At 42.7% G+C, this 18,134-nt stretch overlaps 1 protein-coding gene across 1 annotated transcript in view; it reads right to left on the reverse strand.

The window, feature by feature from the left end:
- The window catches only part of GANAB (glucosidase II alpha subunit), an 84,523-nt gene that overhangs the window by 22,425 nt on the left and 43,964 nt on the right, over positions 1-18,134 (reverse strand). Inside the window, 8 exon segments of the mRNA XM_077455857.1 lie at positions 4,745-4,888; positions 4,985-5,064; positions 8,658-8,784; positions 8,942-9,177; positions 9,970-10,123; positions 10,203-10,383; positions 10,529-10,625; positions 17,271-17,337. Coding sequence (XP_077311983.1) covers positions 4,745-4,888; positions 4,985-5,064; positions 8,658-8,784; positions 8,942-9,177; positions 9,970-10,123; positions 10,203-10,383; positions 10,529-10,625; positions 17,271-17,337 — 1,086 coding nt within the window.

The following is an 18,134-nucleotide window of genomic DNA, read 5'->3' on the forward strand; positions in this document are numbered from 1 at the left end:
GATCTTCCCCTTGAACCTGATGCTGGAGGCCGTCGAGGCTGCCTAGAGGCTTATGCCTCGGGCACAGGTTAGGAAGCACGCTTAAAAAAAAAAAAATAAAAAAAAAAAAAAAAGAAGGAGAAATGTTTCAACTTCTTTACTGGTAAAAGAGCTTTTCCCATTAGAGATCCTTTGATGTATTTATCCAGATCGTCCCCAAATAGCCGTTCACCATGAAAGGGGAAACTGGCAAAGAGTTTTTTTTTTTTTTTTATAAACGGTGCTTCGGCTGACCAATTTTTCAGCCACAGAACTTTGCAAGAATGCACTAGAATAAGCCGTGAGGCTTGAATGATAGAATCTTTCACAGCATCTACTGTGAAACATATGCGTCGAATGAACCAATTTAGTAAGAGAGTGTACAAGCAAACTGTCTTGTGATGCTACTCCCTCTATATTAGGATTCTCAGAAGATGATATATTAGTATCTTCCAAATCTCTTGGAAGATCTTCCTGATCCCCTGCCCCTTGCACTTCAATGAGAGGGTTCTGAGCACTAGATGGGAATCTGCTACGTTTAGACCCACTATGGAGAGTGATCATAGCATTCATCTTTTGCAAATTAGAAATGGTAGAGAGAAAACCTTGCGTGATAGATAGAGAAAAAAAACATATATATATATATATATATATATATATATATATATATATATATATATATATATATATATATATATATATATATATATATACACACACACACACATACATATACACATACATACATACATACACACACATATATATATATACATACACACTGAAGTGTCCAGCGCAGCTGCAACAGTCTCCCCTGACGGCTCAATCTGACCGGCTCCATCACTCTCAGAGGAGGATGACATTCTTTTGTAAATGGATTTAGTTTGTTGTGAAACCATTGACCCTTTAGAACACTTAGAGTCCCTCTTCCACTCATAGCCTGAAGCACAAAAGCAGAGGCACTACCAAAAAGAATGTACACTTCTAGGTTATAGTTCAGCGCTATAAGCCGCTATTAATACCTAGCCTGGTAAAGTAATAATGTGTCAAAGGGAAATGCCTGTGTCATCAAACCTGCAGTAAGCCAAATCTGCTCATCTGTCCCTCCACAGCCAGCAGCATCCACACACACAGTGCTTTAACAACTTCCCTCCACGTGCAGCCAGCGTCTGACGCAGTTAGCGCGCGCGGGCACCCCCCCGTTTTCAAAAGAAAGTGCCTCCCGCGTGAGTGGCGTACTCCAGGCGCCCAGCAAACAGCCGACATGGCAGCGGGGGGGTAAAAACCACCACTGAGCAGTAGCACGGGTTGTTTTTGTTTAAGAAAAATGTTTTCGGCATACAATTCCCCCGAAGGGGTTAATTTCGACATAGGGGCGCAGGAGGAGAGACCAGTCTCCCCCACCCTTTCTTACCGGTGGAACAGCCTGCTTTTGGCTGGAGAAAGAGGAAATAATGGCTCCTGACAGTGCTGTTTCCAGCATAAAGGCAGTGGGTGCTCAATACAGCCCCCAGTGGTGACACATAGGCATGACAACATTATAAACAAAGGAGAAATTCATAAGAGAAAACCAAAGATATATTTCTTAGAAATCTCCACTTACCTTTTCACCCTTCATGGTGGGCACCGAAAACCTTCAGGAACAGGGGAACCTAGAGGTTACCCACAATCCTGGACCTGCAACAGCACCCTGCCAGTAAAAAAACAACAAAAATCTACCAAAAAGTACTGGATCCTAGGGCCCAGCTCTCTAAAAAGAGAAGCATTCACAAGCAAAACCTCGTTTCTTCGGACACGAGGCCCGGGTACCATTTCTTAGGCCCATTAAAGGACAATCTGAATGTATCCGGTCAGCATGGCTAGCCCCAGCAAGTGGAGCTCAGCATAACACATCTTTACTCGTGACCAACACCTTAGACAATGGCGAAAAAACTGTAGTACTCCTGGTAATGAGAGGGGTTATATAGGGAGTGCATATCTGGTCTTAGGGCGTGCCAGTGTCCATCATCTATTGGTGGCCTATTAACCAACATAGTAACTACTATGGCTCTGTGTGCCTGATGTATGAAAAGACGATTTTAACAGGAATTCCAACTTATCTGTTGGATCTTTAAGCATTGTCTTTTGGACAAGTTAGACTTATTCACATTGGAAATCGCAGGGTCAATTGCTGGAACCTTCCATTTTTTGGTGAATCTTTCCTCCATGGGATAGAGAAGTGAGAATCTCTTGAGGGAAAAAAATGCTTATCCGGATGATCCCATTCAGTATAAATAAGCTATTCATGTAATGCCAGCACCTGGGGGTGGAACGTTTGGTGCCTTAGTAGTAACCCTGGAAGCCATAGTGCTAAGCACAAAAGCAGAGGTACTCTAAGAAATGTTCTATTTGTTGAACAATAGTAGGAAAAAACAAAACAAAAAAAACAAAAAACAAATGGCAGCATAGATTAATCTGATACCAAGCAATGATGTATTTTCCTGTACTGAAAATGCCTGTGTACAGCCCTACGTGCTCCAGCATTCCTGTGTCCTGTGGCAGCTCTAGCTTCAGCTGCTCTGGTAGACATTTAGTTCTTTAAGCCCTTTCAGGTGTAAACCTGATTGCCTGTGCGCTTTCACAAGGACGCCGAGTCCGCAGCCAGCGCCTGACTGCTTTAGCCACGCGGCTTCCTTGACCCTCCCTCCTTCCTTCCAAAAGAATAAACTTCAGCCAGCGCAGACAGCACAGGATTCAGGTCTGAGACAGAGCAGATGGAGGAGAGGAGGCTGCCACTGCCATGCGGGTTACTGTCTTCTTGGCTTCTTTTGCACTGGCAAGTAAATGTTTAGCTAAGAAAGCTGCCCCGCACCCCTCGAGGGGGGGTGAGCAGAGGTTTTTTTTTTTTTTTTAGCAGTCTGTCAGCCTTTCGTGCTTGTCACACTGTATGGCAGCATAGCATTTCAGTAAAACAGTACTGTACCCCCAGCCACTCAGTTTCCCCAAATGGGGGGAAAGGAAATAAAGAAACTCTCTTCCAGCTGCTAGGACGCACGCTGTTGTAGCACAGACAGGGTATATGCTTTCTTACTCCCTCTAGAGGAGAATTTAAGGCATCACAAAGTAACATATGAAAGAAAAGTCATAAGTGGACTGTGCAGTTCCTAAGCTTTTCTCTTACCTTTTCCTCACTGCAGGATACTGCTGAAAACAGACAGATCCAAACTTCGACCATCACGGTGGGTAGCGTAGTTAAACCTTCAAAGACCGGGTCCCTTTTAACAGGGGATCCACTCCTTTGGACCTATATAGCACCCCTCAGGACAACTTTAGGTAATGTATCAAGACCAAAAAGAGTCCTGGTTCCTAGGGTCCAGCCCTCAAAGAAGAGTTACAGACAAAACCTTGTTCTTCTATGCAAGGCCCGGGTACCATCCTGTGGCCACAGTGGCATGGATAGATCCGGTTGTGGAGGGTCTTTAAATCCAGCATGGATCCCTCCTGGAGCTCCTCAGAGCACATCTTCACGCGTGACCTTAGACACTGGCGAAAAAACTGATGTGCTCCTGGAAGGAGGAGGGGTTGTATAGGGAGTGAACTTCCTTGATTGGGTATACCAGTGTCAACCCCTGATGGTGGTCCATAACCAATTACTTAAGGCTCTGTGTTCCATGATGTACTGCTGCTTCTGTGACACAGCATGATCTCTGAGCAAAGCATGAGAAGGTACGTGCTCCATATAGCCCCCAGTGGTGACACTTAGGCATGACAACATTTACTTTAAAAGGAGACATTTCATAAGAAAATTTAAAGATTCCTCAGAAAACGCCACTTACCTTTCCCGAAGCAGGGTTTTCTGTGGTAAAACCAACAGACCCAATCTTCACCCTTCACGGTGGGTTCCGTTAAACCTTCAGGAAATGGGGACCCTCGGGGAACCCACAGTCTTGGAACTGTAATAGGACCCCGCCAGTAAGACTTTATAGCCTTAATAACAAATGTACTGGATTCCGGGGTCCAGCTCTCTAAAAAGAGAAGCGTTTACAAGCAAAACCTGGTTTCTTCGGATACGAGGCCCGGGTACCATTCAATTTGGCCTAAAAGACACTTTGAATGGATCCGACTGCATAGCTAGCCCCAGCAAGGTTTGCTCCAATGGAGCTCAGCACAGCTTCACTCGTGACCAACACCTTAGACACTGAAGAGAATAAAAAACAAAGATGCTCCTGGTATGGGAGGGGTTATATAGGGAGGCAACTTCCTGTTTAGGGTGTGCCAGTGTCCAGCACTTGAAGGTGGACTATTACCCACATAGCAATTACTATGGCTTTGTGTCCTGTGATGTACGATTAAAGAAAACGATGTCTGGATGATGCCTGTAGCCGGGCATCATTCAGATAGCCCTACTCAAAGTCCAGGACCTCATATGATGGCCTATGGGCGGGAAGTAGTTAAGAATAAGCTGCCTTAATGCAACGCATGTCAATGCTCCATAACATACCAAATAAAGTTTGAATGGACCCTAAAAGAAACAGAGTTTAAGTTTAACAAATTCCGCAGACTTCACCATTTAGACTGCCTACTGCACTTTTTTTTTGCATTGCACACGCCAATGTCTAGTCTTCCACAAATTTTCCCCTCAGCAGCCTCTTTTGCGGTTTCACAATGTTTTTCTCCTATTAATCTTCCACAAAGCTAGAATCTAGCATCTGGACAAAAATGATAAGTTTTCAAGTTTTATACTCACCACATAGAGTCCATATATATTATGTACATCACGATGCTCCCATTCACCCCAATGTACAGCATCTTTGTGCATTGTCACTTCTGGACCATTAAACACAGACGGCTCATTCATATCATTCCAAACAAATAAATTATCCATAGACCCCTAATGGCAAAAGGCAAGAAGAGGGGTGAATTTATAAATTACAAAAATGTAATAAAGGCTGCAGATTCAAAATAGACTGAAGCACAGGTAGTTTACCTCATACTGGTCATACGAGAACATGCTGGACCACCAGGCCCTCATATCTGGATTAGTGAAGTCTGGATAGGCAGCAGACCCTGAAGAGAAAAAAAAAAAAAGGGGGGACAACGTGTCCTGGTGAACAGCTTCATCAAGTATTCTTATGTTGGGCTGTTTGCTTTTAGAAACTAAGCACATGCAATTTCACCTACACACCTATGCTTTGCAGAAAAAAAAATGTAATTGGCCAAGGATTTTTGTGAACTAGGGAGAAGTGCACTTTTAGCACACGGTGAAGCCCACATGTCCACCCCTCTGGGTCAGAGCAGGTTTGAAATAGGAAACACTTAACTAAAACAGCTTCCCCACCAAACACAAAATGGGACAGCAAAGGCTGGCGAAGACTTAAAAGCTAGGCTCTACAGGGGGCGTGGCCGCAGCATGAGAGCATTAAAACGTGCTCTCACTGAGCCCTGGGAGACCCACTCACAGATCTGCAACTGCAGCAGTTATCTAGGGGAGATAGTCACCCTCAGCGATGCCCCCAAAGAGGAAGTCCTGGGGAGGACCTTAATCCTGCACTTTAGGCCCTTACAGAGAAGTGTAAGATACAGGACCACAGAATTCCCTACTGGATCATATAGATGATCTGGAAAACTGAACCTGCAGAGAGAATAGGGGACTACCTGAAGCCACTGCGCCCTGGGACATAGTCCCTAGCCTGCAGGGTGTTTTCAAGCAAGTGGAAAAAACAATCCGCACTGCGATTGTTACTCTTAAACTTTCTTATTTTTATTTAATGTTTTCAAGCAAGCTCCTCCTTCCGATCTTGGGCTGCGGATTGGAAGATGTGGTAGATTTGTGAAAGACCATGGATTACGACTTCTGCATGCTCCGAGAGCACAGTGTGGCAGTTTTCCTATGGAGGAATGGTGTTACAGGCAGCTCCAACATTTCCTTCAGAGCCTGCCCCAAGACATTTGCTCTCCCACCTCAGCCTCCCCGTTCGAGAAATTATGCATGTCAACCTCAGCGATTCCTCATTCCATTTCTTCACTATATGGGATGTTGCAGTCGCTAGAGATTAGGGGGGGGACCAGCTTATATAAAGGAGTGGGAGAGAGACCTGCAGCACGTGTTTACCGAGACCCAACTTGACAACCTTTACTGATTTACTCATTCTAGCTCTGGACACAAAAATGCAGGGAAATTGGTATAAGATACTTACTCGTTGGTATAGAGTCCCTTCCAAGTTGGCTTAGGTTTACCCAACTGTGATGCCTGTTGGAAGGAGGGAGTGTGCACATTCTACACATTTGGTGGGAGTGCCCCAGGTTTAGTGAACGAGATCATGGCTGCAAAGGAATGGATGGTGCCCTGCAAGGATCACCATTTTATGTTTTACAGTATCTGGGCCACCTGGATAAATCATGCTAATACCATACTGAGCCCTCAGGATCACCCTCATTCAACCTTGGCATCATGTATGGTCAGGGTACCTCAGGACCACTGATCCTTAAGGCCTCAAAAAAATAAATAAAATAAAAATAAATAAAAAGCAGCAAAATGGCAACTGAGTGTATGCTCTAGAGCTGGGCTGTGTTCGTCCATAGATGCAGTGTAACTCAGTCAAGCCTCACAGGATTTGAATAACAGCAGGATGAGCCAATGGCTCCACTCAGCAAAGGAGGTGAAAGCAGGAAGAGGGGAGGAGAAGACCTGCAGCCTGGACAGCGCTGGATCGATAGAGAACTCAGGTAAGTGTTGGGGGTAGGCAGTACAAAGTTTTACTTTAATGCAGAGAATGCATTACGGAAAAAAAACAAAAAAAAAATAAAAATAAAAAATAAAAAACACCTTTAGTGTTTAGAACCATTTAAAAAATGAATCCTGAAAACATTTAGGCCTCATGCACACTACAGCTGTCAAATGACCGTTTTACAGGACTTTTTTTCTATCCCTAAATGCTCTTTTAGGTTAGCTTATGTGTCCATGCACACAGGCATTTACATGAATTGGCAGAAGCACCATAATCGTGTTAAGAGATAAGAAAAAAAAACACGCAGGCACGTTTAGCGCTTATTTCAATGGTCAAAATAAATAAAAAATCTGGCAAATGAAATTGATACATGCCTGGGACCCCTGAATGCATTCGAAAAATGGGGCTTTAGCAGCATTTTTAATGCTGCTTTTCTCTGATCAGAAAGGTGTTTAGAGCCTAGTGTACATGACAACTTAATTTAAAAGGAGAAGTCCAGCCTGGGCTCATTCGGCTGGGATTCGCCTATGGGTCACAGAAGTGCAATTCGTTTTGTACTCCTGTGACCAGTTTCCAGCAGAGAGTGGTCTGATTGTCCACTCTCTGCTGATGTCACCAGGATTAGTCCAGGCACCGCATCATGCAGACCTTGACTGGCTGAATCTGCCAGGTGCTTGGACTGATGGCAGTCTCAGCCTCATCGAGTCGCTCTCTGCTCAGGGAGGTGAGAGCCGAGCCATCGGTGGTGTTCGGTGGCTTGGTTCTCAGTGAAGAGGCAGCAGGGGACAGATGCAGCATTGGTCTGATGCTGCATCCACCTAGGTGAGAATGAAGATGGGATAAATAAATAAAAAAAATCCCATACACCTCTTTTAACCACTTCAAAAACTGGTCCAAGTTTGACATTTCTCATACACATGTAAAAAAAAACTGGAAAATTACTTAAAACCCCTAAACACTATAGATTTTCTGAAAGTAAAGTCCCTGGAGACTAAACTGGTACAATTTTCTATAGAAGATATATTTGCACCCAATTTTTTGGTAAAATATAAAATGATGATCTTCTGCTGAGTAAACAGTGGAATGGCAAACTACGGTAACCTAAAAATCTTAAGTCAATGCTATAAAACCTTTTATAGGTTATCGGTTTTAGAGTTACACAGGAATTCTGGCACTGGAATTGTTGCTCTCACTCCGACAGTTGTAATCATACAAAACCTCAAATGTGTGATGCCATCACTATTCACATATGCCCACGGGACCTACATGCGCATTCACATTTGTGCACGAGTTAGGAGGTGCTTTAAAATCTTTATTTTATTTAAATTTATTGTTTTAACACAGTCTATTTTTTTTATCAACTTTATTGCTATCACATGGCATGATCATCCCTTGCAATAGCATGGGCAGTGACAGGTTCTCTTTACTTAGAGATTTGGAGGTCTATTAGGCCTCCAATCTCTCCTCTGCCATCCAAAGCAGCTGATCAAACCAAGATTAGCTTGACCGGTTGCTTTACTAGCCACTAACAGCCAGTAAACAAAAAAAACTAAAGCAGTAGTGACAAAATCCTTGTTGCTTCCAGTTTCATATACTATAGACAAGATCGGGGAACAGAACTAATTTGTTGCTATGGTCAGCTGGCATAACTGCTCACAGCAGCCACGGGTGTTGTCCCTTTACTGCTTGCAAAAGTGATCAGGTGGCCATTTAGCCGCTCTGATCACTTTTACAAGAAATTGCATGGCCGGCTGAAAAGAATGATAATCAACATCATGGCTGCTGCAGCTATGGTGTTGATATCACCACCACTTCCCAAAGATGTATATTACACGTTGATCAATAAGTGGTTAAACACAATAAATAATTCCTGGTGCCTGAAATAGTAGGTATACCTTGTCTACAGTCATTCCAAAAACGACTAAAGCCTACCTGGCCAGCACCAGCCCTCATAGTCACTTGCATCTTTGGTTTTAACATAGAAGTTGCGGGATCGAATTTCGCTATGAATCCGGTAACCGCTATCAATCTTGATATGAGGGTCCACAATAGCTACCATCTGTAGTACCACGAGAAATAAGGAAAATACATGAACAAATTCAGCATTCACCCACAAAACCAGAAATAAACTGATAACCAAGTTTTTAAACTGAACAGTTGATCCAAATTTGAGTATAAAGATAAGAAAAGGCAGCATGACATGGAAACTAACTCACCTTCCGCCTCTTCTCCTTCAAGCCAGTAAGCATATTTTTTGGTGTGGGAAACTTATTAGCGTCCCAAGTGAAGTATCTCTTTCCATCAGCATGCTCAATATCCAACCAGATAAAGTCATAGGGAAGATCATGTTCATCGAACCCAGCGTCTACATTGCGCACATCCTCCTCATCATTGTAGTTCCATCGGCACTGGTGGTATCCAAGTGAAAAATATGGTGGCAGAGCTTGGGTCCCTGCGCGTAAACAAACAGCAAGATAGTTTTAAGTGTCTATGCAGATGGACATTGTGGCCTTTTATAAAGAACAGAGTCTAACTTAAAGTAAAGCAATTGTAAATCTTACTTTTTTTCTATAAAAGAAAATGGACATATTTTTACTTACCTGCTCAGTGCAATGGAATTGCATAGCATGGCCCTGATCCTATTATTGGGTCCCCCCATCGGCAATGCTGGCTTCTCTGGCAAGTGCTACCATAGAAAGCTATAGACACAGGCAGTAGGACTAGATCCCACCTCCCAGTCACTGGCTGACAGCAGTGGGAGCCCTAGGCTCCTGCTACATCAGCAGAGCCAGTCAGACTAGGAAGAAAGGGGAGAGAAGAGCTGCAGATGGGCACAGTGCAGGATAAAATGAGGGTTCAGATCAGTAAGGTGTGGTGAAGGGGCGATACAGAATGCAAAGAAAGCGTTAAGGTAAAAGATGCTTAGGCTTTATAATCACTTTAAATTTTTCAGCTGTAATTTTTCATTGGAAGGCTCTATTTTTTCTATTAAAAAAGAGGCATAATGGTCTGAATATTTGGTTGGTTATAATTACTATATACAGTAATCCCATAAAAAAAAAAAAAAAAAAAAAAACAGCATAGCAGCATTCTTTAGAGCTTTCCAACAAAACGAAATATACTTAAAATTTGATGTTTAGTAAAGGTTTACTTTAAAAGGGTCTTTCTCAAGGAGATACTTATTTGCAAGTAAACAAAAACAGGACAATAGGTAACGTTATACAGGTTATATATATTTGAATACCTGTGAGACTGGCATATTGCTTAAACACGTCACTTGGAGAAGGTCCTAGCAGGAGGAATACATCAATGATGCCACTCTCGGACATCCAGTGCACATCTGTCTGAGGGGTCTCTCCACCTCCCTGCATATACTGCAGCATCTTCCCAAAGAGAGTCTGATGACAGAATGGTAAAATGATCGAGTGCTTGAGATTTCAGTATTTTCTCTTTAAATTTAGTATCCTATTTGCTCACCTTTCCAGCAGTGTTGGAGCTAATATCTACCCAGGTTTCAGCAGCATTGAGCCAGAAGATACCTAAAGTGCGGTGAATGTTGTGAGCTAGCAGCAATGGCACAGCCCCATATAAGGCCATGGTGTTATACAGTTCATACTGAAAGACATCCAAGTTATACAAGCGGTAGGGATCTGTGCTCCTGAAAAACCAAGGGCAGATTTAAAAAAAAAAATATATATATTCTATTGGAAGTTATGAACAAACAAGCCAGTTGAATTACATAAGAATCTACCCGTCTGTACTGTACAAACATGAGGAAAAAAGGTAAATAATTTTGGACTTACTCTGTTGTGCGCAGTCTTAAATTGTCTGCATGTTCTGGAATGCCATAAACATGTTCAAATCCAGGTAAGGAGAAGTCTAGACCCACTGAAGAAGGTCCTGTAGAGGATTTACATAAAGATGCAAGACTATTACCTACAAAAATCTAACAGTTCTGAATAAAGCGTGCAATAACTGTCCAATCCTGTCCCAATATAAACCTTTGCTGGGTATCAGAAGTGTACCTTTATAAAAAAAAAAAAAAAAAAAAAAAATTAAAACTTTGTTCAATCCCAATGCCTCCTGGCTGATGTTTCTCTTGTAAGGTGTTAAAGGATAAGTTCACCTTTCATAACAGGTTGCTTCCATATGCAGGGTGTAATGGGTTACGAATGCACTGTCACCCCCGATAGTCGCCGAGACAGACTGAGAATATTCTCCAGGTCTACTGCCACAAGTAAAAAGTGGCACCGGCCGTGCAAGGCTCTGCCCACTCAGCCGCGTCACTCATTCCCAGTCCTCTGAATGGAAAACTACAATTGCCCAGCAGCCTTTGCAGCTGTCTGCTTGTAGCTTTCAGTGAACTACCACGGCGCTGTGAGTGCTGTGGAGTGCTGTGGTAGTTCATTGGGTTTTCCTGTCAGAATGTATCACGTTCCTCGTATGAGGTACAAGCAAACCGATACACCAACAGATCTGCAGCAGACCTGCATGGCATCAACGATCTGCTGATCGCTGGTGCAATTGCTTTACAGGCCTCACAAAACAAAAAAGCATTTTTTTTTACCTGCGAAAATTTTTTTTTGCCAAAAGCCACACTAGCAGCAGCAGGTCCTGAAACTGCAAATGATAGGCAGATTTCTCCCCACTCACTCTTCAGAGGATAGCTGGCAGTCAACAATAAGCCTAACAGGTCTAGTCAAGTACGATATGCCACCAGGCAAGAGATCGGTGCATGAGATGAGATGCAGATATTTGAGCACAAAACAATCTGCATGAAACTGGTAACATAAGTTGAATGTGAAGGAACAGTCAGACTACAGAACTATTTGTGCCCCAGTGGTTATGTGCAGGATGCATTATTGGATACCTATACCAAAAATTGAAGACCGACACCTTGTAGGAATATACAGTGGGAAATCTGATGCCCTGCAGATTTTGTAAGTTTGCTCACTTACAAAATTATAGACCCTTCATTTCTATTATAGGTGCAATTTAAAAATGATAGACTATCAACCAAAAATCCAGAAAAAAAAACACTTAAAACAAATGCTATAAATGAAAACAAAATGCTATAAATTAGGTTGCAGTTCAGAGAGTAAAACACTTATTTGATTCCCAACAAAACATGACTTCGTACTTTGAGGAGAAACCCTTTGTGGCAAGCACAGAGGTAAGGACATTTCTTGTAGTTGGTGACTATGTTTGCACACATTTCAGGAGGGATTTTGGCTGCCAAAAGGACAGCGTGTCTCCAGAGAGGCAAGGCTCTCATGGACATTGCTGGGTCGAGAGGGGGCATAGAATGCATGAAGGTAAAAATCCTTGTGCCTTTACAACCACTTTAAGCCGTTCTGCTCTGTAGCTTAAAGTGGAACTTTAGTCAGAAAATTAAGTCCTGCTATAGCTACCGTTTCCCCGAAAATAAGATCTAGCGCGATTGTCCGATTGTCGGTGATGGCTGCAATATAAGCCCTACCCCCAAATAAGGTCCTACTCTGTTTCCCCGAAAATAAGACCTACAATGACTGACTAGGGCTAATTTGGGGGGGGGGGGGGGTAGGGCTTATATTGCAGCCATCACCAACAATCATACTAGGTCTTATTTTCGGGGAAACAGGGTATGTAAATAAAAATAAGTGTCTAGAAGGTTTAAAATCCAGTAATAAACGGTCTCGCCCTGCACATGCTCAGTTGCTCTACACTTTAAGGCATTTTTAGGCACTGCCGAATTTGTTGAGGCCGATCTGCTGATGGCCTCAAAGCAGAATTAAACCCTCCTAACATTTCCAGCAAAAAGAAGCTGCTTCCGATTGATTTTCAACTGCCACTGTACTGCAAATGTGATCAGTTATGACACCAGCTATTTGATGGTTTAACAGTGTGGTTGAGAGATAGTTAGTAATCCCGGCATTCCAGGAATGTAATTTTTTTGAAACCGTTAAATTGATAGGTATACCGTATATACTCGAGTATAGGTCGATCCGAATATAAGCCGGAGGCCCCTAATTTACCACAAAAAACTGGGAAAACTTATTGACTCAAGTATAAGCCAGGGGTGGGAAATGCAGCAGCTACTGTAAGTGGCAAAGAGGGTCAACAATGCCCATCTGCAGCTGCATGTCTCACTGTGTCTATTGCATGCCTCCCTGTGTCCTGTGCAGATCTGCCTACCTCCCTGTGTCCATTGCAGCCTACCTGTGCTAATCTTCATCCTTTGTGTCCTGTGCATGCCTCCGTGTGCCCATCTGCAGCCACCGATCAGCATGTCATAAAAACATACGGCGGCCATTCCAGTATTCAAAAGCCACGCCTCCTCTTCGTCTGTGATAGGCAAAACACTCAATTTCCCAGCAGTCAGTTTTCAGCCTATCAGGGACATCCCCTCATCCTCATACCTCAGACGAGGATGAGGGGGATGTCCGTGAGGCTGAAAACTGACTGCTGGGAAATTGAGTGTTCTGCCTATCACAGACAAAGAGGAGGCACGGCTTTTAAATACTGGAATGGCCGCTGTATGTTTTTATGACACGCTCTATCTACATGACATGCCTGATCAGGTAGGCAGACGGCGGTGACTCGAGTATAAGCCGAGGGGGGGCACTTTCAGCCTAAAAAAAGAGGGCTGAAAATCTCGGCTTATACTCGAGTATATACGGTAATTTCGCTTTACAACTTACAGCTGGGGCTCTGGGCTTCAGCAAAATGGCAGCCTCCAGGCAAAAAAGGAACAGGAGCAATACTGGAGGCAATTTACAGCACTAATTTTGGTAGCATTAATTTTGGTTGCATTATTATTAACCACTTCCCATCCAGGCCAATTCTGACATTTCTCTCCTACATGTAAAATTCCTGTTTTTGCTAGAAAATTTACATAGAACCCCCAAACATTATATTTTTTTTTTAGCAAAGATGCTAAAGAATAAAATGGTGGTCATTACAACTTTTTATCGCGCACGGTATTTGCGTAGCAATTGCTCGAACACTTTGTTTTCATGCAAAAAAAAAAAAAAAAAAAAAAAAAAGTTAGCCCAATTATTTTGCATAATGTGAAATATGAAGTTACGTCGAGTAAATAGATACCCAACATGTCACGCTTCAAAATTATACACGCTCGTGGAATGGCGACAAACTTCGGTACGTAAAAATCCCAAAAGGCGGCGCTTAAATTTGTTTTTACTGGTTACATGTTTTGAGTTACAGAGGAGTTCTAGGTCTAGAATTATTGCTCTCGCGCTAATGTTTGCGGTGATACCTCAGATGTATGGCTTGAACACCGTTTTCAAATGTGGGCGGGACTTATGTATGCGTTCGCTTCTGCGTGCGAGCACACAGGGACACTTTAAATTTTTATTTTTTTTACCATTTTTTTTTTTAGTTTTAGTTTGACACTTTAAAAAAAAAAAATTTATCACTTTTATTCCTATTACAAGGAATTTAAATATCCCTTGTAATAGGAATATGGCATGATCGGTCCTCTTTACAGTGAGATATGGGGGTCAAAAAGACCGCACATCTCGCCTGTAGGCTGGGAAGCCTGAAAACCAAAAAAAAAACCCCCAAAATTAACGATCACGGCTTTCCAGGCGAGGCGCCACCATTTGAATGCAGAGGCCGGGCGTGACGTCATACCATCGCACCCGGCCTCTGAACGAAACAGACTCCAGCGGACCAGATCGATGATCACCATCTGGAGCCAGCGGATCCTGTCTCCGGCTCACTGATGGAAGTGGTGAATCGGTAGAAACACCGGAAGGCAGCAGGAGGGGGCGTCCCCTCTCACCGCCCGTAAGAACAATCAAACTATGATCATTCTTATGGTGTAGGGAATCCCCGGCACTAAAAAGATGATATCTGAATGATGTCTAACTGCAGGCATCATTCAAATATACCCCCGCAAAGTCAAGGACATCCCTAGATGTACCTTGGGCAGGAAGTGGTTAATGTGGAAGTTCTTTAGCAAAGAACATTTTTTATCAAGTTGTTATGGGTAAAGTTCTGCTTTAAAGCAGATCGAATTTCAGCTGAAATTTTGTGTGTGAGCCTTGTCAGTGCTGCTATATAGTATGAGATTTAATACATTAGTCCATCAATAAGTCCTTGAAGTGGAAACTCAGTATAAGTAGAGGGGGAGAAATGAAGAGGGGGGACCTGTATATATTTCTTTAGCCATTCAAAGAACCTTGACAGCCTTTGACGGGGGAGTTGAAAGCAAACTCTAGATATGCAAAGGGAAGAGAAACACAGGCGCCTCTAGGTTAGAACGGAAAATATTTTAAAGATACAAGAGCTTGATGAAGGCGCGTGCCCAGAGTCCCATCTGCCAGTGCGCATGCTTCGAAACGCCGTTGTGACCCACCAGTGACATCACAACCGGCGCCGCATTCCCACCCTCACCATCGGCCTGATCCCAGAGAGGCTGCTGGCTAGGATTTTTCCCCTACAGGTGCAAATCAGTTATTTGGAACGCCACTCTGCAGTTAACGCCACGCCAGTGTGGACGGACTTGTGCCTTACTTCCCTAACCTCTATGTAAGTGTATAATGCACCTGTAGTGCATTAAAAAGTTAACAGTTCTAACCTAGAGGAGCCCGTCTTTCTGTTCTCTTAAGTTAATTTGCACTGTACAACACGGGTGGAGGAATATGATACTACTATATGTGAAAAGCCAGCCTTAAGTAGGACATAGATTATGAGATTTTTTTTTCCCTGCAACCACAGGAAAAAAAAAAGCGCTAGATTCCTGACTGAATCCCTCCCTTGGAGCTATTGGGTCCTCACAACAGGGAGCTTAGGGAGCCTCCCTGCCAGGAGAATACAGTGATTACTGCTAGTAGCTGTAGCCGCTCGCAATAATTGCATGCTAATAAGTCAACATGCTGGTTGTACCAAACCTGATGGATTGACTTGGGTACAATCAGCCTAACCATAGATGGATCGAATCCTGGCCAGTCCATGCTGAACTACTTGCAGAGTTTTGATCCTTCTAAGGCCAGCTTTAAGCCGCATACACATGGGCCAAATGTTGGTGGTTCAAAAAAAATAAAAATAACACAGACATTCGGCCCGTGTGCATGTTGGTCTGTCCAACAGAAGCCACCATCTGACAGACATGCTTGAAAACCAGCAGCGGACCGATTGATGCCAATGACAGAGATCGATGATTGCAGTGTTCTGGCAGGGCTTGTCCCTGTCAGAACACAAAAACTCAGCAGTTAGTGCAGCGGCTCTGACCAGAGCTGATAATGAGATTTAGGTTTAACAAAAAAAAAAAAAAAAAAAAAAAAAAAACTGTACCAGGCATTAGTGTCACAAGATTTGAAAGCTGTGCCCAAGGATCTCCCTGCTTCATTCATTCTGTAGATATGTGCTTTTTCCACTTCCCTACTGCTTTGTGATAATTAGTCATCAGATCACCAGTCATTGGGTAGAGCTTCGACATGAGGAAGTAGAACCCTCTCTACCAAGATGCTTATTTCCACACATACAGTGTGTGGAATGAGGCATGGTAAGTTAGCAAAGGGGACTGGACTATGAAACGCAACAGCCTTTTGCTCATTCTGATAAGTCGCGCACAGTGCTTCTGAACTCTTCACACGATTCCAGGTGTGTCAATTAAATACTTCCCTGCTGTGCAGCATTATTCCTCCCACTGGGCACTACATCCTGCTTTTTTTTTTTTTTTTTTTTTAAACACAGGCCACTGGTAAGTATTTAGCCTTCTTTACAGGATATGCTTATTTCAGTTTTCTTTGCTTCCATAGAGTTACTTTTATAGTCATCAGTATCTGTATACAGAAGCACATAATAGCCTTCATTTAGTACAGTTTCTGAACTAAAGCCTATGCAGAACACAGCCTTCAAACAAATTCAATTATTATAACCACAACTGCCGATAGGAGGTACCACGAGGCCTTTTAAGGGACTCGGTGTGGTGGGATAGCGGGACAAATTGCACTGTGTGTGTCTCCCAGCAGCTGAAATCTGGTCGCCCCCCCCCTTGCAGAGGGAGACACACAGAGACACACAGTAATGGTCCACCCGTCCTGCTGCATCGATCCCCCATGTGCCCAGGCCCCCCGCAGCACCACCGGCTTCCCTCTCATGGCAGGTGCTGTGGGATGGAAAGTAAGAATCTGTCCTCAATTACTTTCTGTGTGAAAGGCGAGATGTAATGTTTTCTCTGCTGCATCAAGTCATTTGACAATGCTGTTTTTTTTCTACAACAGTGTGGCCCTTGTGAGGTTATACATGGACCCTTAAATATTTTTACTTTCTTAATTGCTGTATGTATGTATAGTGTGCTTTGATCAGTTTTGCAAAAAAATTTAAAAGTTATGTACCATCCCAAATGTAAAGCTTAAACATTTTAGTTTATGGACAAGATTTAATGTGATGCCCATTTGAACGATAAGAGAAAATATAAACATACATAGAGTATATGTGCAGTTATACAATATATATATTTGTCTCAATCACACTGTACTCCTGCAATGCAATCATCCTTCCCTTTATCAAAATCACCACCACCACCATAAACCTTACCATTAGGCTTGCTGTCTGTGTGAGTTTTAAAAGTTTCTTCCCACATTCCGGGTTCATCATCTTCTTCCTGCCAGGCGATATTACATTTGGTAAAACGTTAAATGAACGAAATGCAGTCAATCTCAAACTAAGTATATCTTTAATTTAACCACTTTTCAATATCTCAACATTTAATTTCTATAGCCATTTATTGACTTAGGACGTGTCTAGTACAGCCTAAAAAATCATTCCCTTGTTGGCCACATCACACATTTAGAACCTGTTGTCAGACTTCTTTAGTGAGAGAGAGGGAAAAAAAAAAAAATGATTTTTCTTCTCACAGGAGGAGAACATTACAGGGGTGGGTTCTAATACTAGTGATCTTGGACTGGATAAGCACAGATGAAATAGCTGCCGGAATCACTCTGTCTCCTTAGTAATTATGAACTTATCCTTTAAAACAGACTTATTGCTGTTTTTGTAATGGGAGTTCTTAAAGTGCAATATTAACCCCCTAACACCTGGAAGTAAAGCAAATCTTAACACCAGAACCCAGTTTTGCAGTGTTGACATCGCACCTAAAAAAAAAAAAAAAAAAAAAAACAGTTCTCCCACTCCCAATAATCATGGCAATAGCCCATTAAATTGGCCTTAGTAGGGCCAACAATAGTGCACATAGATTATAAAAAAACAAAAAAAACAAAACAAAAAAAACACACACACACACACACACACACACACACACACACACACACACACACCTAGCCAGGGCTGCCCTTCAGTTGAATAATATACTCCTGATCTCTATGGATGAGCTCAGCGGCTTCAACAAGAGTGTATACATGGTGCATGTAGTGTTTTTTAGGTAAAAGGTGAACTAACCCT

Source organism: Lithobates pipiens, unplaced genomic scaffold, assembly GCF_037356315.1.
Source record: "Lithobates pipiens isolate NorthernLeopardFrog02 unplaced genomic scaffold, aLitPip1_a1.2 Scaffold_10, whole genome shotgun sequence".
Taxonomy (NCBI): Eukaryota; Metazoa; Chordata; class Amphibia; order Anura; family Ranidae; genus Lithobates; species Lithobates pipiens.